Source organism: Aplidium turbinatum, chromosome 4, assembly GCF_918807975.1.
Source record: "Aplidium turbinatum chromosome 4, kaAplTurb1.1, whole genome shotgun sequence".
NCBI classification, from domain to species: Eukaryota; Metazoa; Chordata; class Ascidiacea; order Aplousobranchia; family Polyclinidae; genus Aplidium; species Aplidium turbinatum.
In genome coordinates, this window is record NC_137475.1 from 28,304,088 (window position 1) to 28,330,985 (window position 26,898).

Below are 26,898 nucleotides of genomic sequence, written 5' to 3' on the forward strand. Positions count from 1 at the left end.
TGCTATGTAAGCTTATGTAGGTGTTTTGTGAAACCATGAACAACGAAGATTTATTGCAAACAAGCAGTTTGTTTCATGAAGAAGAATGTGAAGACAATGCTCCACCTAACAAAAAGATCAAAGTCATTTCATCGCAAAATAAAACAGAAAAGCTAGAAGACAGATTGAATCATATTTTAAGTTGCAGTGTAAGATAAATTTTTATGTAACCTATTAATTTAGATGTTAGTGTAGAAAATCGACTATTTAGTAATAGATTCAACAAAAATAAATTTAATTTTCCGTTTTATATTATGCCAGTGTAATAATTATTATAGGTAGCTGTTATATGTGTAAAATATGATTTCTTTTTGTTATTGATGTACTGTTGAGTTTAACCAATTATTTACTTAGTTATATGCTACAATTCCAAGTATTTATACTTTTAAATGAAATCACATTCCACTTCACAAAGAAATCATTCAATTAATGTGTTACAACTATTTGATCTTGTTTGTCAATACTATTCTACTATTGTTTTATTATAACAAAAATGTATCAGGTGTTAGCCGATGGAGGTTTTAATTTCAAAATTGATGGTAAACCATTGCTGTGGTGTCTTGCACACTATAGATTTTCTTATGCTCAAGTTCCGAAAGCTCTAGAAGAGCTTCCTTATCCCATTACTAACATACCACCAGCTTAAGCTTCCAATTAATTTTGAAACTCCAGGTTTGTCTTGATCTTCCCACTTCAGCATGCATGCAGTGTTGCCATGGTCATCTGATGTGTATCGGCTGCTACCATCATCTTCTTGCTGATGCAAGGCTTAAAGATGAGCAGGTACTCTTACATTTATAAATACATACAGACCTTTATAAACAATATTTAGGCTATACTATTAATAATAAGCAAAAGTCTTTTTAGCAAAGCTAAAAAGACAAGCAGAGCGATTTACATCAACTACAGTTGCCATGTTGCCAAACCTTAACACTAACAGGCTGTTTCACCCTTATTGGGATCATCAGAAGGTTTTTATTCAAATAGAATCTATTTGAAAAAAGTTGTTTTGTGCTGAAAAATTCATGCTAGCATGAAAGGTATTATGTAACAGACATTTTGAATTCAATTATTTTCTGATTTTAAAGGTTTAAATTCTACAATTTCAGTTCCTACATATTTCCAAACAAAAGTGATACACTTGATTGAAATTACGGTTTACTTGATCATGTTAGAGATTAGTATTTTCGGAGAAACATTGTTATCAGTTTCTTTTGTTATCACTTACTTAAGTAAAAACTGGATTTTTGATTTTGATAAACATTTTCATTAACCACAATATTTATTGAATAATTTTTTTTATCAGACATGAAATTATATACTGCAGAATAAAACTATGCTCTATAAAGAAGGAAAGATCTGTCCTAAATGTATTGCTTTTTAATTAAGCATACTTTCAAATACTGTAAGACAGATTTTTACTTGATCATAAAATATACAAGATTTTTCAGCTTTTTTGATTTTTAAGTGTTCTTGTTTTGGTTCTTATCACACGATTGACGTTAGTCTTTAATACCAACATTAGTACAACTTACTACAACTCCTTACGACTTATTCAACAACAGCCTAAATGTGGTTAATATATGGTTTTATGTGTTTATTGAAACGAGACCAGTGTTGCTGTTACATTTGCAGGCGACTTGTCCCTCATGCCGCGTTGATATCAGCCGAGGATCATGCATTCGAAACCTTGCTGTGGAGAAAACCATATCTGAACTACCAGTGCAATGTTCTGCATGTTCAGAAACATTTCCACGAAACAGGATCTCCATGCATGAGTTGAACGACTGCGCTGAAAGAGTGGTGTTTTGCCGGTAGCCTGCATAATACCAAATACCAACTTATTCAACAGAGTTTATTGTATGTTTGATATCTTCAATAAGTTTTTGTACGAAAAAAAAACAAGTCAATTATTGTTTCCACAGAGGTTGTTTAACACAAATAATTTTTATGCCGAAAATGTAAACTAAGCAAACGTATTGGAAATGTTCAAATTTCAATGGATGCAACGGTTGGTCATCAAATGTTTTTATTCATTGAAAAATCTGGGTTTTGAATTCGGGTTGTACTCCGACATTGTACAACGGTCATAGTAACGTTTCACTAAACAAACAATATTGTACTTGGATTTTCTTACAAAAAGATTGTCCTTTCGCAATGTTCAGACTCAAGCAGTTAGGATGCCCGTGGTCAGGACCGGCTCATGAAATGGATGTCCATATAAAGAGTTGCCCTCACTCTTGCAAAAGCCCAACAGAACTCTTGCAATGCCTGGATTACATTAACATGCAACAAAAGGAACAGGTTTGTAAACTAGTGTCACCTCTCGAATACTTTCATTTCTAACCTATCTTCATCATCAGATTGAGTAAGAGAAATTGTAAAGAATTTGATCTTGACTGTCAGACAATGACATGTTTGTGAAACTTTGCATCAGCAAGGCTGCTGTTTCAATTGAATCACTCTGCTGATAAATGGGCAATACTTGGGGGTTGCTATTAAGGAACCGTAAAACTACTATCGTATTACTAATAATGATGGCTTCAGGCCTATGTAGATCTCTTATTAGATGATGCGTTTTGTGTTCATTCAAGCAACTATACCGTAAACTTATGTTTTAAATTCTTTTGCCTCGTTTCTTTGATCGCTTCTTTTATGTTTAATTTGTTACCTTTTTTTTTGTTGAGGGTGGCTGCTCGACTAGAAGACCTTCCAGGTCACTTCGCAGCCACCCGTTGGAGTATTTACACATTCTACGGTATCGTTTGTTTTATCTGACTTTGCTGAATATGTGTATTTATACTCGCAACAAAATAAATGTCAATCAATCAAACCGGAAGCGCTTTCAATCGTTATAACCGAGATCGTCGGTTGCATAGCCGAGTGGTGAGAGCGCTGGCTCGGCGTTCGAAAGGGCGCCTGTTCGACACCTGTCAAGAGCATGTGGCTGTGTCTTTGGCAAGACACTTAAAGGAATGCCCGAAGGTGAACACAAAGACTGGCTTCCTTGCCTTCCAGTCCACTTAATCTAAATCTTTAGCAACTGGCCGTAAAGTCTGGATACGACTAACCGAGATAAGATGTGTTATGCTTTCAGTTTATTTTATGAGGGAGAAAATTACCATACATGCTCTTGTCCGATATTTATCTCAAAAGTAGACAGAGTTAGTACTTAAAAGGTCATGTATTATTCATTTCATGAGTCTCAAATTAAAATAAAACTTTTTTGTTATTCTTACGCAGGTATCAGTTCTGCACAATGTTGTCTCGCTTTTGAGTTGCGAGCACATTTGCTATGTGGAGGTACAATTGAGACCTTACCGCACCGATGACTTTGTCACAAAGCTATTTTACGAGTCGAATCGATTTCATTTGCTTGGCCATACATGGGCCATAAAGGTTGAGTTTACAATTTTGTTCATAAATTTTAGATTTTTGTTGTTGTAAAGTATGTTCTTGGGACAAATAGAAAGCTGTTTTAGTCTCTAAGCTACACTACCGTATCACCCGACAGTTTATCGAAAATAGCTTTTTTCGACAATTTTCTTCTGAGTAAGTTTTATATAGCGGACTGTTGGAGGATTGACAACAAACGTCATGTAATACACTAAATCTCCTTTCAATTAGTTCTTTTGTTGGATAAAATCTCGTTCTATGAATTTTTACAGTGCCACACAGACTATTTGGGGTCATTGTGTGTTCAAGATTGTTCCAATTGTTCAAGATTGGTCAAATTTGTTCCACTTTGCTAAGTGCGTTGTGAGCAGTTGCAATGTGGAAAACACCTTTCAATCGAAGAGCGCAATTGTCACATCACCCTGACGTTTTATAGCATGGAAATCAAACGTTATAATGTTTTTTTTAGCTATCGATACTTTGATTAATTTAACTTTTTATACTCATTTTGTGTTTAGGAATTTCTTATTTAATCAAATATGTTAACATTTGTAAGTTTTCTGCGTTTCAATGCCAATTATCTGCACGAACTAGGCGTTTGTCTCAGCAGTAGAGCAACACCCTTCCAACCCTACCATGACTGCCGAGAGGAGACTGACTTACCAGATGTACCTCAAGTCTAAGGTAAAACTAAGATGTTCTGGTTCAACTGAACGCGTAGTTCGGTCCAATCACCACTCTATTGTAAAATATGTGCACTGATTATCTGGTTATGTTGTGTACTTCATCTAATCAAATAGCTCACTGAATTGCACTTTAGTGGTCGGAAAACTAAGTTTTTAAAACTTTTTGTTTATGGGCTAGTGGGTCGCTGGCTTTCGTCCAAACAGCTTTATGAAGCAGATATGTGTCGCGTGATAGTCTTACATTGTAGCCCACGTCCAACCGGGCCGTATTTGAGCAGTGACAAATTCACTTTTTAGTATACTTTATCCGTTTAATTGGGCCACCCACCTTCATGAGACCAAGTTGGCCTGGTCCCGATGATGCCGACTTGGCAAGATTTTCTGTTTTTTTTTAGGTGTTGTTTCAAAGCGAGTTGCTTTGGAAATTGGTCATTAGACCTACAATTTTGGTTTTACAAAGCAGTACTCACGCCCGGGAGCACACTCAGCCTTTTACGTGGATATCTTAGTATGATAATTTTTTAATCTTCGATAACCCGAAACTGCTGCTGGAAAATAACTTTGGTAATCACCTTTGATATAATCACTGCTCTTATATTCACAACAATCAATGAAGTAGTAATCCCGACCATTTTTGTGCTTTACAATATTTTTCAAACAGTTTTAATGTTCAAAGAAAATGAAGGGGTGTACCAGCAAACATCTATAGGATTGACCCATGATACTAGAGAAGGATCCACAGAAGATACAAACTGATATGAATGAATCAACAAGTGAATAAAAAAATAACAGTTAACCTCTCAAGTACATGTAGCTCCACACAAAGTGAAATTTCCATGCCTTTTGACTCTTTTTTATTTCTTTAAAAGTAATGTCTAAAAAGACATTATTGACCCAAAAAGAATGTCTAAAAATGCATTATGAAAAGTAACTAAGGACAAAGGCCAGTGTTTCGATCTTCCGATCTCTTCAGCGTAGTAAAGTGAAAGTGGAAAGTTGTCTTCAAGTGTTGGTTGAGATGATGATTTGAAACTTGAGTGATTGAGACTGGATTTAATTTTTAATTTCGGACTTCAGCGAAACGTAATTTTACCGCCTATTAGAAGGTGTGATTTTTTTGAAAGAATTTGTGCTAAGAAATGACAGGAATTTGTTAAAAATAAAAACTAGAAAAAAAGACAAGAATTTGCAACTGAGCTAGGACATAACAATCATCTGAGATGGATCTAAAATGCAAGAAATTAGATACTAGCGGCACATGTAAGTATTAAAATTCAAAGAAAATGAAGGGGTGTACCTGTAGGGGTGTACCAGTCTCACAACAATCACTCAAGTTTCAAATCATCATCTCAACCAACACTTGAAGATAACTTTCCACTTTCCTTTTACTACGCTGAAGAGATCGGAAGATCGAAACACTGGTCTTTGTCCGTAGTTACTTTTCATAGTGTCTTTTTAGACATTCTTTTTGGGTCAATAATGTCTTTTTAGACATTCTTCTTCTTCAACAGAATGATCATGTTTGATCAGCTGTGATCTCCCTTATGAACTGCCTCCATTTTGTTCTGTCTTTTGTTTTTATTAGTGTTTCCGACATGCTTTTTATTCCTGTAATTTGCTTGATATTGTCAAAATATTTCATTTTTTGTTGTCCTTTTGTTCGTTTGCCTTGCACCATCCCAGTCAACATTGAATTTTCCAACGAGTTGCTTCTTGCTATGTGTCCGAAATATCTCAATTTTCTGAGGTTAATGTTGTTAATCAAACTCCATTTATCGTTTATTTGTTGGGAAATAAATTCATTTGTTTTTCTTTCCATCCAGCTGATGCGTAATAGTCTTCTGTGACACCACGTTTCAAAACTTTTTAACTTTTTAATGTCACGTTTTTTGCATGTCCAAATTTCACATCCATATGTGGCAATTAGGAAAACGAGAGTTCGCAGCAATCTTAATTTTGTGTTTTTACTAATTGATCTCTGTTTCCACACCGTTGTAAGTGATGTCACAGCTGTTTTTGCCATAGCAATTCGCCTTCTAATTTCCGTGCTATCATCATAAATGTCAGTTATGACACTGCCAAGATAACAGAAATTACTTACACTTTCAACAACATTACCACCAATGTATAAGTTTGGACAAATTTCACCCTTTTACTTATGGCCATCACTTTTGTTTCTGTGGGATGCAATTGCAAACTATATTCTTCACTTCTTGACTTGATCCTATTCAAAAGTTCTTGCAGTTCCGTTACACTTCCACCGACCAACACTATGTTTTAGACATTACTTTTAAAGAAATAAAAAAGAGTCAAAAGGCATGGAAATTTCACTCTGTGTGGGGCTACATGTACTTGAGAGGTTAACTGTTATTTTTTTATTCACTAGTTTTAATGTTGTTTAGATATGTCCACTCAGTTACTGCTGTTTTTCGTTTTACTATTGACAATCCAGTTTGTTACAAATAAATTGAAGTTTTAAGTTAGATCATCAGGTGATCACCTCTATCAAGACCTGGAGGCAGGAGCCTAACTGCAGAAAAATATTTAAATAAAGACATCCATTTTAATGTGTTATTGATAATCTTTTTCATAAAGCTGCTGCAAACTTTCCTAGATATCTGAGCCTCTCGAAGTCGATTTCATGTTGCTCCGCGCTCCTTATGATGACGTCTACATCACCGCTAAACCGTCTTATACCAAGTTTACCAGTGACATAACAGAGTCTAAAGTTTATTCTCTTGAGGCCGGTGACGTCAATCGCATGTTGGGGGCAAAGGTCATCAATTTTCGCCTGTTCATGTTCCAGCACAAAAGATAGAAACGAAAAAGAAAAAGTTGCTTTCTTGCTAGACTTATCTTTAACAACTTATAAATACGTACAAACCTAGTTAACAAATCCGTTCTTTTACTTTGTTGTAGTGCCAGAGAAAACTTAACTCAGCCTTAGATGTAACCGCTTATACACTCTTCTATCTTGCCGGTAGGCTTGACGTGTAGATCGTGAATGTGATAGCCTAATTCTGAAAATTTGAAAGCGCTATCAACGACTAAAAGCAACGAACGACAATGCGGCAGTAGACACTCATCCGTAATGCAAAAGCTGAAAATTAGTAACGTGGTTACTAATACAGTATTTTGATTCAAAGTAGAAAAATGATTTAACTGGCCAAGAAATTCTGGACTAATCGAAAAACACACAAATTCTCAACGGCAAAATGACCATGTTCAGAGGCACCTATTTGAGATAGCCTTTGGTTGAAATTTATTTTTTGACTCCTACTGCACTAAATTGTGATAGAGTCATGTCCTCCTTGTCCACACAGATTAAACTACATGGCTACACAATCGAATCTAATGTTTGTTTCAGCAAGTTCAATTAATAGGTTCTTATTCAAATAGAAACGATTGGATAAATTAATACGGTGAGCATTGTATGAACGGTTGTCCGGATGGTGCTCTTCGTGATGATACAAATTGCAGAAATATTCGATTTCGTTACCATTAACCAAACTTTCCCACGTACTCATCATCATCCAAATTCGGTTTTGTTCCCACGAGTGGGGGTTGGCAGGTTCTTTCCTTGCAGCGATTGCCTGCACTCTATTCTCCATCTCATTCTATCCATCGCATCTTCTTCCTTCAGTCCGACTTCGTCTGCCTCGTTTTTTCTGTATTTTCGTATCTGCTAGGCTCACTGGAGTCATGATCATTATATTCAGCCTTGTGTAGTGGCAATATTGAAGTCAAAAGAACGGCATTGTTAACTTGGGTATAATATACTCTGTGTAATTTTGTGTCTTCTTTAAGTGATTGTTTTTCATGGTGTTTTGTGTTGTCTTTTGTAAATTTTGCTAGTTTCTTTTGAATGTACAATTTTTTATTGTTGCAGTGTTAAACGCTTTGCATGTTTGAATAGATTGGCTACCAGTCGAATGAATTTGTTGATTTTCAAAATCTCTGACAGCAAATCAACTGTTTTTACATTGATTCAACGTCTGCAGACGTTGAATCAATGTAAAAACGATTGAATTGCTGTCTGGGATGTAGATCTGAAATCATTGAAGTGCATTTCATACCTTCAATTTATTTACGTTGGTATTAAACACCATTTGACACACTGAGACGTTATTACGAGACGTACAGAGCTTTCAATATTTTAAAACCATGCGCTGCAAATATTTTATTATAAGTAGTATCAATGGATTTATATAATGAAATCTTACATCTGCTGTAAAATTTTTTTTGTTGTTTTTAGCTGCTGTTACCTTTTGCTTGATATTCCCTTTATCAAAGATGTCTTTTTGCATAGCATGCAGTGACTCCCAATGGCTGCACAGTCGTTGCAAGCTAAGATCTACTGTAAATGATGTATTTTTAAAAGTGCTATATACAGAAATCCTTTTAAACGTTTTTCTTACAACATTGTATTGCTTTTGCGCCTTTCTTAATTTGGCTCGTAAGTTATTTAAAAATGATTATATTTATTAAGGGCAAAACTTTTCTACTGTGTGAATTTAGTTTGCTAAAACTATTTTTTGTTTATTTTAGATGTTTGTGTTGTGGCATTTTTATGTTCATTTACTGTTTAACCTAACAAAATAGAACATTATTTCTTGCCAAATTGGAAACGGTTTGTCATTTGGCAAATCGTATTGGACCATATTTTAACGTAAGCTGATGCGTGTTTATATCGTTAAAGCACTATGTTATACAATGGCTTCATGTACCGTACAGTATTTGCCTCGTTTCCGTTATGTAGCTCAACAACACTTTGCATCCAGATAAAGAGAGTATTAAGTTTAGCAAGAAGTCTACAAGTCAGATTTTTTATTTTAAAGTTTATATAAATTAGGGGTCGGGAACGCATGGCTCTTTTGATAACGGCATCTGGCTCGCAGAGGAATCTAACCTTCGAAATTTCAAAGTGCGAAAGTTTTATCTTAATTTTTCATCACAATTTAGAGTTCAAAAATACGCTCAGAATGCACCAAATTAAATGTAGTTTTTCAAATTTTTCTTGGGGAGACCCTCCAACACCCCAGCCGTTTTTCTCGTGGTCAGCGAAGACGCGGCCCCAATTTTACAACACCAGTCGCTACTACATGTTATTTGTATTAAGTGTTAAAGCATTGTTTGTTTCTTACGGAAATACATTTTCAAATATGTCCTTTCATTGCTCTCTTGACGTACCAAAAACGTTTCCGACTTCTGGTATAAATGCAGAATCTCACATTGAAATTGACGATCTGGTTTTGGCGTAACACAGTTCTCCTCCTTATAGTTCGAAAGAAATACAACTTTCGGATGGAAAGCATCGTTTGATGTTCAAATAAATAACCAATGCTCATATGAACGCAACATTGTGAGCATTACTGCACTTAAAATGTGACACGTTTGCTCAAGCTCAACATAATAAAAAATAAATAAAATTATTCTGAAATTGATCATTACATTTCAACTGTCCATTCAGTAAAAGTTGCCGCTTTTACATCGTTTTAACGTTGAAAGACGTTAAACCTGTATTAAAAATTGCAAGTTCTGCTAGCTGAGTAGCCTGGCATAAGTTACTTGTAGCATGGCGAGTGGCGACCTTTCGACGAAGCTTGTGATGGAGTTTTCAAACCTTCTCGCTATTTGGCGAAAAGAGGTGTGGTGGATACACTTTGACTTTTTTAAATGACATCATTTGATATTTTATGTAGCATGTAGCCTAGGCTTATAAATTTTATAATTTAAATGAACTTATTTAAGCTGTGACGTTTAGCTGGCCTGCGTTTTTTGGTCTCAAGCTTATTATTTTGCTGTGGCATAGCTGACAAAGAAATCCACTCATGGCAAAACAAACAAAAATGAATCTGCATTGGTTAAGACACCTTTGGTAGGACTTGACTATGCCTTGGTAGAACACTTAGGCTACGCAAAAACATAAAATTTTTCAAATTATCAATTTTTCTCTAGCGATTTTCTGAAGGTTCATTCATGTTAGAACAATGCTGCCTAGTTTTTCAGTAAAAATTAAGGCATTTTTAGTGGTTTTATAACGAGTTAAAAAAAGGGCGTCCCTATAATAACGCTCATAGCAATTTTTATTGTTAATTGGTTACGGTATTGTAAAATGCAAATTTTTAACTTTTTTCAAATTTCAAACAAAGATTTTTCAGGCATTTTTTAACCAAACTCTGTCGAATTTTTAATACTACTAGATTATGCTATGACAAAGAGATCCTTATCACGATTTTTTTATAACACTACCCCAGCAATTTTTTGTTGATCACCGCGACAAAAATTTAGTAAAAAATGCGAAACATTTTTTCTTCTCGCAGTAACAGTACCGAAATATCTTTACTTGGAACTTTACTTTAGATGCTTAGAAACGATGTGTGAAAATTTTATTGATATTGAGTAAGATATCAGTGTTTAAAAAATGTTTGCTTTTCACCTACATTAATTTAGTAACCATCTTGATAATTTACTTTTAGGTTGAGAAATGCACGATTTTATTTTTGCATGTGTGTCTAATTACCTTCTAAAAATATCACACCAAAGGCAGGGGCGCCGGAACGATTTTTGACTGGGGGGGCAAGATTACGAAAAAAGGGCACTTTTGTTTACTAAAAGGCCAATTTTCTTCAAGTTTTAAGATAAGATATAGCGATAATGCTAATCTATCAGCTCACTATGTATTGAGTAATGATAGCCTACAAGTGTCCGGTATACAAAGAAGGCATCATGCCATGTTATAATGATGTAACCTACTGTCAAGCCTTAAAGCAGCCTGCGGCCAAGGCCGCTAAGTAGTGCTTGAATGACTGCCGGTGCTACCTCCTCAATCGGCCAAGTTTGGCCGCCGGTCTCTTCTAGCCAATTATTTAATTTCGCAATAGAATGATCGTGGATTAACTGTCGAAAATATGTAGTATCAAAGAGTGACGCAAAATTAGGTCAGCGCGTCATAATCGCCACTGTTGCATTGTGCGGGAATATTGTTTATTGATGGAATACATCCATCTGCGATCACCAGCGCTGTAAGTCTTGTTTGTAATTCTCGACGTTTATTATAGCAAAGTCTTAATCCGAAGTGCTAATTTACATCGGCTGGCAATATTGTCGTTTTTATGTCGATTCGATGTTGTCGGACATTGAATCGTTGTTAAAAAGGAGAACTAGGTTAGTTGACATCCCAGGGAAAAGCATTTTTTGATCAGATTTTGCAAAAATTATGCTTCTTTTAGTACCGGTAATGTCCTTCACATCATTGAAATACTTATTTTATTACCTTGCCGTCATCGTCAACACATGTCGAACGTTGTTTTTCGTTGCTAAAAAGAATTCTAGGGGAGTGGCGAACTTCTTTAAAATCAGCCACATTGGAGACACTCGTGCGAGTGTCGTTAGATGGTCCTGCTGTAGGCTACTGGCTACTGGATTACAATCTCGATAAAGCAGTTATTGCGTGGTGCAACGATTCTATTGTAGGACGTCGCCCAGGCCCAGACTTCAACAACGCGAAGTGATCATTTTAGCATCATTGTTGCAAGTTTAATTTTATTTACTTGTGCTATCGTTATTTTTATTTTGTATTTTAGCCTTCAAGCACGCAGATTTGGCCGCCGAGAAGGAGCTCCCGGTAGGCCACGATGGCTGCCGAAAAAAAAAACGAGTTTTAAGGCCTGTTACCTGTGTTGCAAAATTCTGTGACGTAAATATTATTTTAAGGCAAAATGAAAGATTATAATTAGGGTAAAAGCGAATAGCAGAAATTGTTATATTGCAAAATGTGCAGTAGCTTACATGACTTTAAAAGGGCACCATTGCCCCTCCATCTGCAGAAAAATTGAGGGCAGGGGGAGCATCCGCCCCCCCCCGCGCTTCCGGCGCCCCTGGCCAAAGGGTGACCACTGGATCCACACGAACTAACTTTTCCCTTTGTCGTAAGCCTTGATTAAAACCACTGGTCGGTTCTTATTTCTATGAAGTAGACTATCAATGTAGCCTACTAGCTATTGCTTCTACGGAATCATTTTATCTGAGTGATTTTGTCTTATGTTTTAACTGCTCAAATACAACTGGTTCTCTTGAGTGCAACTTCTATTTGAAATGAAAATAAAGCCTTGCCACTAACCCTTCCATGTGGCTCAGCAGGCCCGAGTTAAACTATCAGTTGCAGTTAAACTATAGTCTCATCTAGGCCTATAATTCTTTTTGGTGGCTACCCAGCGGTTTGTGGACCTATTTTCAGTGTTGCTAAAATGTGGAAAAAACATGTGTTTTTCGGGTGAAACATGTGATCATATTCATAAGTGGACTACCCCCCGGGAATTTATCTGCAATTGAATGAAATAATTTCAGTGGCCGGGTATATTCGATAGTAGCCTAGTCCAAATCTTCTGCAGGTAGGCATAGGCCTACCTGCAAGGATTAAGATTCTGAACAGGCTTTCTCGTTTCGAGGATATAAAGATTTCTACAATTAATGATTTCTTTAAATCATGTGATATTTCTGAAGCACACGTCACTGCGCTAAACAAATATTTGTCGACGTTGTTGAAATACAAGTGAACGTTTATAAAGGTGATATTAGTACCCCGTCCATAGTAGTCAAAGTTTAAAATGAGACCCAGTCAAATTCTAACTAATCGATATTACAATAAAAGAAAAATTTATGTTATTGTTTTCTTTTTGTGTATCATCAACAATGCTACAAATCAGCTAGGTTGAATTTTACAACTAGTTTTTCAGCCTACGTTAGCCCATGTAAAATTTACTGTAAGACTAACAATGTTTACTTTAGAGGACTGCATGGTATTGAGGCTACATAGCCTACTAATATTGATAGTTTTAGAGCTTACCAACCATGGCTTATAATAATCTGTAGGCTGTTGCCCACTAAGCTACAGCAGTAGGCTATATATCATATGTGAAAAGTAACAAATTAATGTTGTAGGCTAGCCAATAGAAGGAAAACCATTGATGGTAAACATTTTTTGTAATGGTTACACTGTGTCAGGGCTAAGCCACTCTAATAGCAATAGGCTACTAGTGCGTTCTGTTTTTTAGTCTCTGACACAGTGAGCAAGTTTTCATGTCTCGATGACTTCTTGCGTAGCTTAGCCTACTTGGGGAAGCAAATTGCTCCCAGAAAGGTCATTCATGTTAGATTAATGGAAAGGCCAAACAAAGCGTCCTACCACCGTGATCATAGTGCTCCTCACTAAAGCTGTTTCTAGGACTGACCAGTGTCGAGCAGATCATAATTTCTATCGCTGAAAAGATCAAATTACAGCTGAAGGAAAAGTGATTAACCAAAGTGCTACAAAATGTTTCCTAACCTGATAATAACCACGACTTTTACAAAAAATCCAAGGCTCTAATTAGGCGAATTTCTTGTAGGCTCTCATTGAGAAACAGTGGTGGACAGAGAACACTCGACAAGCAAAAGATGGATGCCACCAAGCAAATACTATTTTCAGGGTCGTTGAGAGTATAATTTGGGCCCGGTGCCACTATTCTCGGGCCCAAATCAATCAAGACCCTTCAGAGCAAAATAGCCTACCCTACATCCAAAGCATACGTGGTTGTTTCGTCAAGTTCCCGGTCCTTTGGAAAGGTTTCAGGCCCTCAAACCCAGGGGCGCCGGAAGCGGGGGGGGGCAGGGGGGGCGAATGCCCCCCTGCCCTCAATTTTTCTGCAGATGGGGGGGCAATGGTGCCCTTTTAAAGTCATGTAAGCTACTGCACATTCTGCAATATAACAATTTCTGCTATTCGCCTTAAAACTCGTTGTTTTTTCGGCAGCCATCGTGGCCTACCGGGAGCTCCTTCTCGGCGGCCAAATCTGCGTGTTTGGAGGCCAAAATACAAAATAACGATAGCACAAGTAAATATAATTAAATTTGCAACAATGCTAAAATCGTCACTTAGCGTTGTTGAAGTCTGGGCCTGGGCGACGTCCTACAATAGAATCGTTGCACCACGCAATAACTGCTTTATCGAGATTGTAATCCAGTAGACTACTGCGGGACCATCTAACGACACTCGCACGAGTGTCTCCAATGTGGCTGATTTTAAAGAAGTTCGCCACTCCTCTAGAATTCTTTTTAGCAACGAAAAGCAACGTTCGACATGTGTTGACGATGACGGCAAGGGAATAAAATAAGTATTTCAATGATGTGAAGGACATTACTAAAAGAAGCATAATTTTTGCAAAATAGGATAATAAAATGTTTTCCCCTCGGATGTCAACTAACCTAGTTCTCCTTTTTAACAACGATTCAATGTCCGACAACATCGAATCGACATAAAAACGACAATATTGCCAGCCGATGTAAATTAGCACTTTCGATTAAGACTTTGTTCAAATATACATCGGGAATTACAAACAAGACTTACAGCGCTGGTGATCGGCTGATTGCAGATGGATATATTCCAGCAATAACAAATATTCCCGCACAATGCAACAGTGGCGATTATGACGCGCTGACCTAATTTTGTGTCACTTTTTGACACTACATATTTTCGACAGTTAATCCACGATCATTCTATTGCGAAATTAAATAATTGGCTAGAAGAGACTGGCGGCCAAACTTGGCCGATTGAGGAGGTAGCATCGGCAGTCATTGAAGCACTACTTAGTGGCCATGGCCGCAGGCTGCTTTAAGGCTTGACAGTACAGTAGGTTACACCATTATATCATAGGCTTGCCATTTTTTTAGAAATGCAAATCTGGGACGCATATAAAACTGCAAATAATCTTAATGTAGGCCTAATACAAAATACAATTTGGGTAGAGAGGTAACTCTTTTAAACCATAAACAGACATAATCTTGCGTAATCTGCCTGAGTCCTTGTCTGAACAATCAATTAATTTTACCTCTGAAATACTTGACCCGTTGTGCTGTGTAATTTTCAGTTATCATTTTGTTTGAGCGAGGCAGTTTCTCAAATGTTTAGATTTGACCATATTTTTGCTGTGATACTATATGATTCTTTAGCATTTCTTTTAATAATGTATTTTTTCTTATAGGCTTGAAAAGGGCTATATGACTAGCCGAAAACGTTCGCTTGTTGTTTTTTGTTTTTATAATGATAAATGTAGTGTTGTTGCTTAGTTATGTCTGTTTATAATACAAAATAATTTAATGCAACTAATTATTTAATATGGGAAAATTATCAATATATTTAAGCCTATTTCTTCAACGAAAGCAAGGGAACTTAACAATATTTATGAGCACATGAATCAGGCCTAATAATATTTTTCTGTGCTAAGTACCTTTTTCGAAAGTAGGCTACAGACAGTGTTAGATTTTATCTTTTCATAAAATTCACTACATGTCAAATCAACATTAATTATGCGAGTGAGGAGAGCTTTGACATCCTGTTCTAGCATTTGGCCTCTGTCATCAGACCACATATTGTTCATAATTGAAAAAAAATGTTCAACTGGTGCTGATGTCCCAGGCAAACAAAACATAAACTCGACAAGGTTTTGAAAGTTTGGAATGGTTATGTTTTTGTTAAAAGTTTACTTTTGTTCAAGAGATGTCGTTGCATTTTGCCATGATTCTTTCCTCTCACTCTTAGACATCTATTTCTTTACCAAAACGTGCTCATCGAAATAGAAGTCGATGTTGATCATTTGCTTCTGAAACATTTTGTTGATATTTTCCGCAGACCCACTTGAGAAAGAATTGTTTAAGATGACTAGCTCAAGAATTCTTTTTTGCAAATCTCAAATTGAAAACCCCGGGACAAATTGGTTAACCGGGCGAGACAACGGGACAAGGCCTTAAAATCGGAACTGTCCCGGCTAAACCGGGACGTATGGCAAGCCTATTATAACATAGCATGATGCCCTTCTTTGCATACCGGACACTTGTAGGCTATCATTACTCAACACATACTGAGCTGATAGATTAGCATTATCGCTATATCTTATCTTAAAACTTAAAAAAAAATTAGCCTTTTAGTAAACAACAGTGCCCTTTTTTTGTAATCTTGCCCCCCAGTCAAAAATCGTTCCGGCGCCCCTGCTCAAACCATCTCTGCCCCAGGTCTAAAAGTAGGCCTACTCTCTAAACCCCCCTGTCAACGCTACTAACGATTTGGAATGACCATTTTTATCCCCAGCCTACCACAAACGTTCATTTGTGATGGCAGTTGTTAATTCAACCAACAAAACCTGTGCAGTCTTTGCCACTGATGAAAATTTATTCTACCGGTAGTTAGGCCTACCGTATTTTCATCATCCCAAAAGAGGACATGTTTAGTAAGCAAGTAAAATGCAGTGGATTTTTCCGTTTAAACAAATTTTTCATCTTCTTAGATGTCGTCGTATCCAAGCTTACACCTGGTGGTTGAAGATTTAGATTAGGTGGACGGAAGGCAAAGAAGCCAATCTTTATTTGTCAGATTCAGTCGATGAACATTTTGCTGTTCATTTGATTTTCCCCACGGAAAACATGCGATTAGCATTTTGAGCCATAGTCTGTTGCAGACGAAGAATTGCTCGATTTTTACCAATTCATTAAAAAAACCCATAGTTCTACAAGGTTTGAACTATTCTGTCCATTTTCTAATGTGCCATCATTTAACAAAGCTAATGCAAGCTAGCTATCAGGTTTAAAACACCGTTGCACTAGCTTTGGTGTAGATGGAACAGCTTAGCATCATCAATGCCAACATTTTTCTCTGACAGATACTTCCACACACCGCTGAAAAGCGTTTTTCTATTCTTTGGTGTAAGATAGAATAAGCATCCAATCAAAGGACGTGAACTCGGAAAATAAAATTGTGGTCTATTCATCCAAATAGGCAATACAAAAGTCGAACAACAAAAATAGGCTATATCTGACATGATCATCCAGTTGCACTGCCTTCGTTTGCCACAGAAATAAATGTAACCACCATATCCACAGCAAGCAATGTATTGTCAACTTCAAAGTCAATAAAACACTTTTCTTAAACAAGGAGAGCCTACTTCTGCCACAGCTCACAGAAAGCATACTTTTCATACTTCCTTTTTTCTATTTGAATAGGCTTAACTGAAGATGATCTAGCTACTAGCTAATTGAAATCGATTTTTAGCTGTTTATGATTGAACTGACTCGTGTGAAAATAGATTCGTTTGTATTTTCCTTTTTGGTATCGTTGCTTATCCTTATTTAGCTTTCGTCAAACGTCATATTAAAATAAAGTCCAGTTGAAAATAATAGCAATGCAAAAAAGAGGACATTTGAGCGTTTTCAAGTGTCCTCGGAGGACAATTCATTTTTTAGGAAAAAAAAGGAGAAATCCTCCTAAAAGAGAACATATGGTACTCCTACCGATAGTTAACTTCCAAATGACAAAGACTGAAGTCAATAACATTTTCTCCACTTATGCTTAACTCATTGCAAAATGTACGGTAGCCTTTGAGACAAGACGCTTTTTAAAAGCTTTTAAGCATCTCCGTTCAGCAAAAATGACACGTTTTTGATAATTGAAAAATATTTTTTTCTTTACAGAGCATAAATGAAAACGTTGTTGAGCCTCTTTTTCCTGGTGCTTTTAAGTGTAACAGCACTGGTTCTATCAGTGACGTCACTAGCCACTCCCAAATGGGGAGAAGACAAAGAAATTGGGTTTTCAACAGGATTGTGGAGTTATTGCAATAACTCAACTTGCTACGGATATAGCAAAAGTAACTATAGACTAATATATTTACCGTTGCAAGCATTCTTAAGCCTTTTGTAAGCTTATTATTGCATTTGTAGTGCACGAAACTAGCATATTTGAGTAGCTTACAGTAACATCCCAGTTAAGTTCGCATCTCAATTTAGTTCGTAAAAAAATATGACAAAATTTAGGTTCAACGTTTTCAGTAATTTATTGATAGGCTATATGCAATTAATCATTTCATCAAATTGAAAGTTAAACAAGCAACATTGCAGCGCTAAAATTCACAATTTAACCCTATCTGTAGCGACACGGGGTTTTATGAGGACGCCCTACTCTAGTAGTGAAATATTTCACAAAAGGAAATATGCTAGAAATGTGAAATTTCTTGACTTTTAGTTTTTATTCTTTGGTAGTTATATGTATGTTAATGTTATTGCAACATAAATGTTAGTGCAATTACTTTGAAATGTAAAAACGCCCAAAAATGTCTTTATGAGCAAAAGTAATTTTTGTTTAGTTTAACATTGCTCTATGACTATGTTATAATTCAAAAATTTCAAATTTGAAGCTATTTTTGGGAAATTAAAATTAAAACCAACTTTCTGACGTTTTTTCATCTCAAACATTTATTTCATTAAATTTGTAAAAATTTAAATTTAATCTTGGGTAAAAATTTAATCTCTATACGCACAATACACATGGCTATTATCTTGTAAAATACTTTGGCTCTGTGTTTTTTATAGCTCCCGTTATTAGCGATTAATTAGCACGGGGCTAAGATAGCCCGTGACGTGCTTTTCGCGTGCGAAAACAGCTCGTATTAAGATAGGGTTAAACATAATTATCATGGATGGCCAGTTGGTGCGTCTTATACTCTCTTTTGCGATGAACTTACAATACCACCTGCCTTAATTTTCGCTGAAAGTATTCGAAGGAATTTTTCAGTTCGTGATAATAATCTTCTGCTTGAGTTTGTAGCCTACATCTGGACATAACAATTGATTCTCAAGTTCAAAGACTTTGCTTTAGGCTATATGCTCAAACCCATTAAAAACGACATCATTCGCCGTTGGTTCCGGGCGATGCGTGCAAGCTTCGGCAACCATATGATCACTCTCATCTTCTGAATTATCGTTTGTTGCTTGCATTGTTTCCAACACCTCATTGACATCATCTAAACCTTCAAGCAAGAATTCTTTGTTATTTTCTTCATCATGCACAAACTCTTGTATAGGCTAGTGCTTTTGTCAATTGGAATATTTAATGCTTTAAAGCTGTGCAAATAAATCAGCCATCAAAGCAACTTTTTCATCAGCTCCACCACTCAGCGTTAGCAATTCGGCCTTGTTGAAAGCATTCTTTATTGTCGCACCCTATATTGCATTCCAGAAAGCTTGATATATTGAGCTGCATCTAGCATATGAGCAGGGTCATCATAACCAACACCTCATAGCCTTTTTTCTTGTTCTTTTTACGTTGTCTGCAGTTAGCCTATATATCTCAAAGATGTATAGGCTAACTGCAGACAGGACGTCACTTTTTCGACCTAAAGGTCTCCTCCGTGCAGCAAATCTTACACTAGCCAGGGACGCCGTATTACTGTATAAGTAATGCAGAGTGGGATTTTTCCACTTGTGGTAGGCCTACGTAAAAAACACATTTGGGTGCTTTCACCCATCTTGCCAGAGTGATCAAATTGCCGGGCCGATGAGCTATGCGCATTGCGCAATGCAACAGCAAGATGTCTGCTAGCAAAGTGCTCAACAAAAGTTCCAAGAGCATTACATAACTGCAGACAGGACGTCACTGGTTTGACCTTATATATTTCTTTAGTGCTGCGATAATTCCCATATCACAACTCACCAGGCTGTTTCCAACTTGTGCAGTTGGGTGGAACTATGTTTCCAACTATGGCAATAAAAAAAGGGATCGACAGGCAAAAACCCTTTTTCATCAACTAGAACATGACACTTGGGTACAGGAACATGGGCTGTCAAATTTGGAGAGGACAGGGATGTTTGGAGAAACCATGTTGATGGTGTCTAGGAGCCTACGCCCGAATCAATGATTATGAATGCCCTAAAATCAATGTCTACGCAGCTTTGCTGATTTAGCCTAAATCATTTAGGCCTTGTATTAACTTACGTACCATAGCCTAAATCATAATACGATTATTAGGTAAGCCTACACTGTAGTGTATTTATAAGGCATAACCACTAAGTTTGCACCTTGGCCTCACCTAAGCACAAACCAGCCTACTAAGATTCAAGTTGCAAACCACTTTGACTTCGTAGTAAAGTCCCGATGCAAACCTAACCGGGATATTACAGTAGGCTACTAGTACTGTATGTAAGCTGAAAAAGACCTTTTCAGTTCATTTAATAGGCCTATATATTTGACCTGGTATTTTTTTTGAGCAGCCCAAGTTAAACTAAAATCAACATCTTTTGCAGATCAAAAAGTTGGAGCTCTTTTCGCAACTGGTTTCTTTGCTTTCCTCACCGTTTTCATAAACTTTCTTGCAGTTGTATTTTCTGTGACGCTTGTATATTATGCGATAAAGAAAGGAGATGAGGATATGAGTTTGAAGACTACTGCGACATTTACGGCAATAAATTATGGCTTGGCAGGTGATTGTGATAGACTAAAAGTTTTGCCACACCAATGACTTAAGCCGTATTTTTGTGAGTAGTAGGCAAAGTTAGAAACGAAATTGTTTATTTAACTTTGATTGCTTTGTTATACAGTAGATATGCTTTGTATTGATTTCATGCTTATAAAATTTCTTGTCCAAGAGTAACTTTTGTAACCTCTCAATGTATTTCAGGCAAACATCGATCCATGGGGTGGTAAAAGTATATAAGTTTGGCGCCATGGGCACAAACGAAAAGACATTAGGCCTACGGAATTTTCAAAATTTTGTCACTCTCAATCGATTGATTGAAATTGATAAATAACCTCGAACAATTGTAGCCTATTTCTTGTTTTCAGGCATATCCAGTCTCATAACGATGTGTTGTTTCACTGGAGGATATCCTACACTAGAATATGGTTATTCATATTTCCTGGGTTGGGCAGTGTGCGCAGTTTGTGCCATAACATCGATTTCAATTTTATCTGTTCGCGTACTTTTGTGGAAATGCAAAGACAGAGAGAATTGCCGGCTGTGCAAGAATTGTTTACGCTCAAACGGAGAAGAGTCAACGAAAGACGTGGAGCCAGTGGTTGAACCTTCAAATCACTTCCGTTAGAATTTGGCTACTGTATAATTTACAATGCACGTTGTAATATGAAGATACTTTCATTACTTTGCTTTTTTGTTTTTTATTTAATCCACATGGTCTTCTATTTCAGGTTTTAATTATGCTGTCGCTGATATTTTATTTTTGTGTTTGCGTTATTGTTTTATCGTAGGCTATGGCATGAAATGCTACTGAATTAAATTAAAGAATGCAACAAATAACTGGCAGCCTAGATTACATGATGCATCTTGTAGTCTATGTCATTGAGAAAGTCTGCAACAAAATATTGTATCCTACGTATTTTATTGGTCCAGTAAGAAAAATAAATGACTTCCACAAGATTGCAAAATAGTTTATCAATATTTCAATATATCTTTAATATATCAATATATCAATATATCAATATATCAATATTTATCAATCAATAACTTTAGGAAGGCTAGATGGAAGCAATTCTCTGAAATCACGAGTAAACTAGTTCATACCCTACCCCCACCCAATAATGCAGATGTCAATACCTCCTACACAGCCTTCACAGATCTGCTTCGTCATGCAGCTAAACAGGCAATTCCCCGTGGCCAACGCAAGGAATACATACCATGCTGGGACGAAATGTGTCAAAGTATGTACGAAGACCTGAATGACTCCGAAACACCTGAAGACTTCCAAGAAAGGTCTGAAAGCCTGATGCAGCACCTCAACACCAAACGTCAGGAGCGATGGATTGAGACAGTCGAAGGTATAGACTTTACCCACTCCAGCCGTAAGGCATGGAACACGGTCAATCGCCTGACTGGAAGAAGTTCCAGAACTTGTTCGAAATGTCCTGTAACACCTAATGCCATTGCATCGCAGGTTGTGGAAAATGGACGACACCAACAAATAGACCGCAAATTTCAACGCAGACTCTCAAGCCTCACATCAGAAATGTGGAAGGATGACACGCGCAACAATGAACTAACTGAAGACTTTTCGACTGAAGAAATGAATGAAGCCATAAAGTTACTGAAAGCAGGGAAGGCCCCAGGACCAGACCTGATTCACCCCGAATTCATACAAAACTTAGGAAAGGAAATGATTAATTGGCTACGAAATTTTTATTCTCATTGCATGCGAACCCTAAAGATCCCTAAACTCTGGCGGAAAGCATTGATTGTTGCAATCCCAAAACCAAACAAACCGGTAACTGACCCAAAGAGCTATCGCCCCATCTCCCTATTGTGCGTGCCATTCAAACTACTGGAGCGCGTCTTACACCGACGAATGGAACCCGTTATTGACCCCAAACTCCCACAAGAACAGGCGGGGTTTAGGAGAGGAAGATCAACAGTCGACCAAGTAACCTTGCTGACACAAAACATCGAAGATGGGTTTGAGGCCAACTTGAAGTCGGGAACGGTCTTCCTCGACCTTACTGCGGCATATGATACTGTTTGGCACAGAGGTCTCACTTACAAACTGCTGCAGATAATCCCAGATAGACACATGGTTAAGTTTATTGTAGAACTCATCTCCAACCGCAGCTTCATCCTTAAAACCAGCGACGGAAAGAAAAGTCGACAGAGACGTTTAAGAAATGGAGTTCCGCAGGGATCTGTTCTTTCCCCAATGTTGTTCAACATCTACATTTATGACCTACCAAATACTTCCTCTAATAAATACGCATACGCAGATGACCTGGCTATTCTTTATTCTCACCGCAAATGGGAAACAGTGCAGAACACCTTGACTAAGGATATGGACATTTTATCTTCCTATCTGCACCAATGGCACCTCAAGCTGAGTGAAGTGAAGACCGTGACTTCTGTCTTCCACCTATGTAATAGAGAGTCAAACAGGAAAATTAACATCAAAAATAACGGCCGAACACTTCCTATCGAAGCCACACCCACATACCTTGGAGTTCGACTTGATCGGTCCCTGACATACCGCAAACACCTAGAACACTTACGCGGAAAAGTGACAGCTCGCACTGCTCTCATGAAACGTCTTGCTGGTACAAGGTGGGGTGCTAGCCCTTCAGTGCCGAGAACAAGTGGTTTAGCCTTAGTCTACGCCCCTGCTGAATACTGTGCTGCTACTTGGTGCAGAAGTGCCCATACTGACCTTGTCGATGTACCAATCAACAACTGCCTGCGAACTGTCACAGGTTGCCTCCGCCCAACTCCAACTGACTGTTTGCCTGTCCTTGCAAGCATTGAGCCAGCTGCACTACGGCGCCAACGTGCTGTTCTTTCCCTGAGCCGTAAAGCCCTAAACCCTGGCCATCCGCTACACACAACAACGCTGAGATATCCACCAAAGCAGCGGCTAAAATCAAGAAAGCCATTTGTACGCGCTGCACAAGACCTTCTGGCAGCCTCTGGTGGAAGCCCTAGCAAACAGTGGTGCCACGCGGCGTGGTGTGAACAATGGTCAAGCAGCACGTCCCCACTTCGCCAAGTATTCAGATCCCCGTCCGAAAACCAGCTGGGACATGGCCTCTCTAGACTTGCCTCATCAAGGCGTAACCGTTTGCTCACTGGTGTTGGACGCTATGGTGCAGACATGTTGCGCTGGGGCTTGGCAGAGAGTGCTGCTTGTGAGTGTGGCGAAATGCAGACGGCAGCCCACATTATCAAGGATTGCCGGCTATACAGACCACCCCATGGTATGGAAGGCCTAATTTCCATCGATGACGACACCAGGCAGTGGCTAACCAACGGATGCCCTGACATATAGCGACAACACGAGAGAAGAAGAATATTTCAATCAAAGTATTTACTCAAAATATTTCACTCATTCAAAATATTCACTCAAAATATTTCACCAATTCAAAGTATTCACTCAAAATATTTCACTCATTCAAAATATTCACTCAAAATATTTCACCAATTCAAAGTATTCACTCAAAATATTTCACTAATTCAAAGTATTCACTCAAAATATTTCACACATTTAAAGTATTCACTCAAAATATTTTACTCGTTCAAAGTATTCACTCAAAATATTTCACTCATTCAAAGTATTCACTCAAAATATTTTATTGATTCAAAGCATTCACTCAAAATATTTCACGCATTCAATGTATTCACTCAAAATATTTCACACATTCAAAGTATTCACTCAAAATATTTCACACATTCAATGTATTCACTCAAACTATTTCACTCATTCAAAGCATTCACTCAAAATTTTTACTCAACATTTAAGCAAAACGGACACGCAATAGAAAGACAACGTAGAAAGGCTTTCTTGCATTCTTGTGAAGATTTTAGTAGAAATTCGAAATTATTTACAAAAGATTAGGCTTACCTAACAATAATATCGATTGCTTGTGCTGTACTTTTATGTTTGTAGATATTAACAGCAAACGCAATACTCCATAATCAACACGACACGTCGCAAAAGGGGATGAGAGCTTCATCAACACCATCAGGACATCATCATCTACCAGCTCATCCATTCCATCACCCACCTGGACAAGAAACAATAACTTAAACTGGATATCAAACCTCAATCGTTTTAGGCTACTGTGTGATGTGCAGTCTAACCATAAAAAGAGCTCAACACCTGCTCTCCTGGGCCACATTGAAACGGGCTTTTGCCTGAGGATGGGTTTCTTTTATGTCTGGTTTTCTTTCTCCATCCTATTATTATTATTATTATTATGACTGCTCATCCACATCAATATTGGAACTGGCAAATTCAATCCACAACACTTTTCATTAGGCTGTCATTCATTACTACATGTGTGCTTCTCTCTGTTTTTGTTTTATTTTTTGCTATTTGTTTTTTTTTTTGAGTTTTGTGGCCGTGCTAACTACTGATATATAGCCTACTACATAATTTTTCATTCAGGCACGTTTTAAACCTTTCAAGGTTTTGCCACCTTTTCCCGTTCGTTAACGTGCTGGTAGGTTTATATCGATTTTTGTAGTTAGTATCTTTTTCGTCCCGGACGCGTTAATGACGAAAAATAAAATGATTGATTGATGATTGAAAATATTTCACTAATTCAAAGTATTCACTCAAACTATTTCACTCTGGTCTATTAAATTATAGATGGAAATCAAACCTAGCTAGAAATGGATTGCGATTTGTGAAATCGTTTTCAATCGAAATACAGTACAAACAAATGTTTTGTTAACAAAATGAAAGGAAATACGCAACAAATGCTTACGTCCAAAAAAAAAAAAAGGTGAATAGCCTGCCGTAGTTGAAACGGGAGCAATGTCATAATTCCACAGTAACCTCGTCCTTAGCTACAGTATCAGGGCTAACCAGAAATCATCACTAGGTGGAAAGATTGCTTATTACATAAGCTATAAATAAACAATGCAATAATGATTTGATCCTTCGGAATGGCCCGTTTCGGCGAGTCCGATTCGGCTAATCCGATTCGGCTAGTCCGATTTGGCGAGTTCCCTATTCGGCGAGAGCCTTTTTCGGCGAGTGCCCTTTTCGGCGAGTTTTTGAAATTTTATTTTTGAAAGGGAATTATCGGGTACCGTAGTCTAACTGTTTTCACATCGTTTTAATGTCGCTGAACGTGCAGAAAGGAATTAAAATAAAATGTTTGAACTATTAAATTAAAATTCGTCATGTCAGTTCAGTTCAGTTGTTTTTATTTCTGACCATCATATCAAAAACAATACACGTCAACATAGCAAAGGTAGAAGCGACAAAACGCGAACGCTAAAACGTGCTTGAATTCGTCATGTCCGTTCAGTTGTTTTTAAGTTAGAAGCGACAAAACGCGAACGTTAAAACGTGCTTGTGACCGAAGTAAGTTGTTGAGTTGAAAGAAATTTGGCATGGTCGCAACACCTTCAGAAAAATTTAAGATGTGAAGGGAAAATAGAAAAAAAGAAAATGTTACAAAAAGTGGCCTACAGCTTGGATTGAAAGGAAATTATCGGGTACCGTAGCCTAGTTATCCCTACCAGCAAAAATTTGTTCCAAGAACCCAGTTAGCCTAACAGTTCATGTTGGCTCTTTTCTTTCCACAAAGATAAGAGTTAAACTGACTGGTAAAGCGGCGGTCGATTACCCAACGGGCCATATAGTGTTTCGATCCACACTCTCCCTTCACAAAAAAAAAAAAAAAAAAAAACCTCCACAGGTACCTCGACTCCCCAGCCTGGCCCTCGCGACCTAAGCTGGTGGACTTAACCCTCCGGGTGCATCGTCACCCCATAAATCACGCCGCTCCCCGCCGCCGCGGGGTGTGGCAGGCCGGTTTCTTAAAGTCTTCGACCTGGCTATGTTTGTTTGTACTCTTGCGAATAAAACAGTTCAACACATACGGTGCGATACTGATGAGCCCAGCCTCATGGGCGAAACACGTGTCTATCGCTGTCTATTCGATGCTACAATCGGCTGCCCAGAAACTTATAGTTCATTTTTACATTGTAGTAACAGAATGAAAAGGCCAACCAAATGTGTGGCCTATTGTTTTAACGTCGCTAAACGTTGAAATCGTGTAGAAAAGAGAACTTTGATGACTAGGATACGTTGCAAGCCTTAAAGCAGCCCGCGGCCATCGCCGCTAAGTAGTGCTTGAATGACCGCCGGTGCTACCTCTTCCGTCAGCCAAGTTTGGCCTCCGGTTTCTTCTAACCAATTATTTAATTTCGCAATAGAATGATCGTGGATTAAATGTCGAAAATATGTAGTATCAAAGAGTGACGCAAAATTAGGTCAGCGCATCATAGTCACTACTGTTGTATTGAATATATCCAGCTGCGATCACCAGCGCTGTAAGTCTTGTTTGCAATTCCCGATGTTTATTTTAACGAAGTGTTAATCCGAAGTGCTAATTTACATCGGCTGGCAATATTTTCGTTTTTATATCGATTCAATGTTGTCGGATATTGAATCGTTGTTAAAAAGGAGAACT

General features: G+C 37.6%; 2 protein-coding genes across 3 annotated transcripts; both read left to right on the top strand.

The window, feature by feature from the left end:
- Nucleotides 1–9,292, top strand: LOC145768162 (zinc finger TRAF-type-containing protein 1-like). Its single transcript, XM_082579635.1, has 7 exons — nt 1–188; nt 712–822; nt 1,675–1,853; nt 2,205–2,343; nt 3,283–3,438; nt 4,030–4,119; nt 6,736–9,292. The coding sequence occupies exons 1-7, from the start codon at nt 36–38 to the stop codon at nt 6,937–6,939; spliced, it is 1,032 nt and encodes a 343-aa protein (XP_082435761.1). The 5' UTR covers nt 1–35; the 3' UTR covers nt 6,940–9,292.
- Nucleotides 9,293–17,600: 8,308 nt separating this feature from the next.
- On the top strand, nt 17,601–25,084 carry LOC145769337 (uncharacterized). 2 transcript variants are annotated; one of them, XM_082580947.1, is made up of 3 exons: nt 17,601–17,797; nt 20,229–20,405; nt 24,357–25,084. In XM_082580947.1, the coding sequence occupies exons 1-3, from the start codon at nt 17,629–17,631 to the stop codon at nt 24,383–24,385; spliced, it is 375 nt and encodes a 124-aa protein (XP_082437073.1). In that variant the 5' UTR covers nt 17,601–17,628; the 3' UTR covers nt 24,386–25,084. The 2 variants fall into 2 exon arrangements, with proteins under 2 accessions (XP_082437073.1, XP_082437072.1); XM_082580946.1 differs by lacking the exon at nt 24,357–25,084 and adding an exon at nt 20,767–21,507.
- Nucleotides 25,085–26,898: the final 1,814 nt, after the last annotated feature.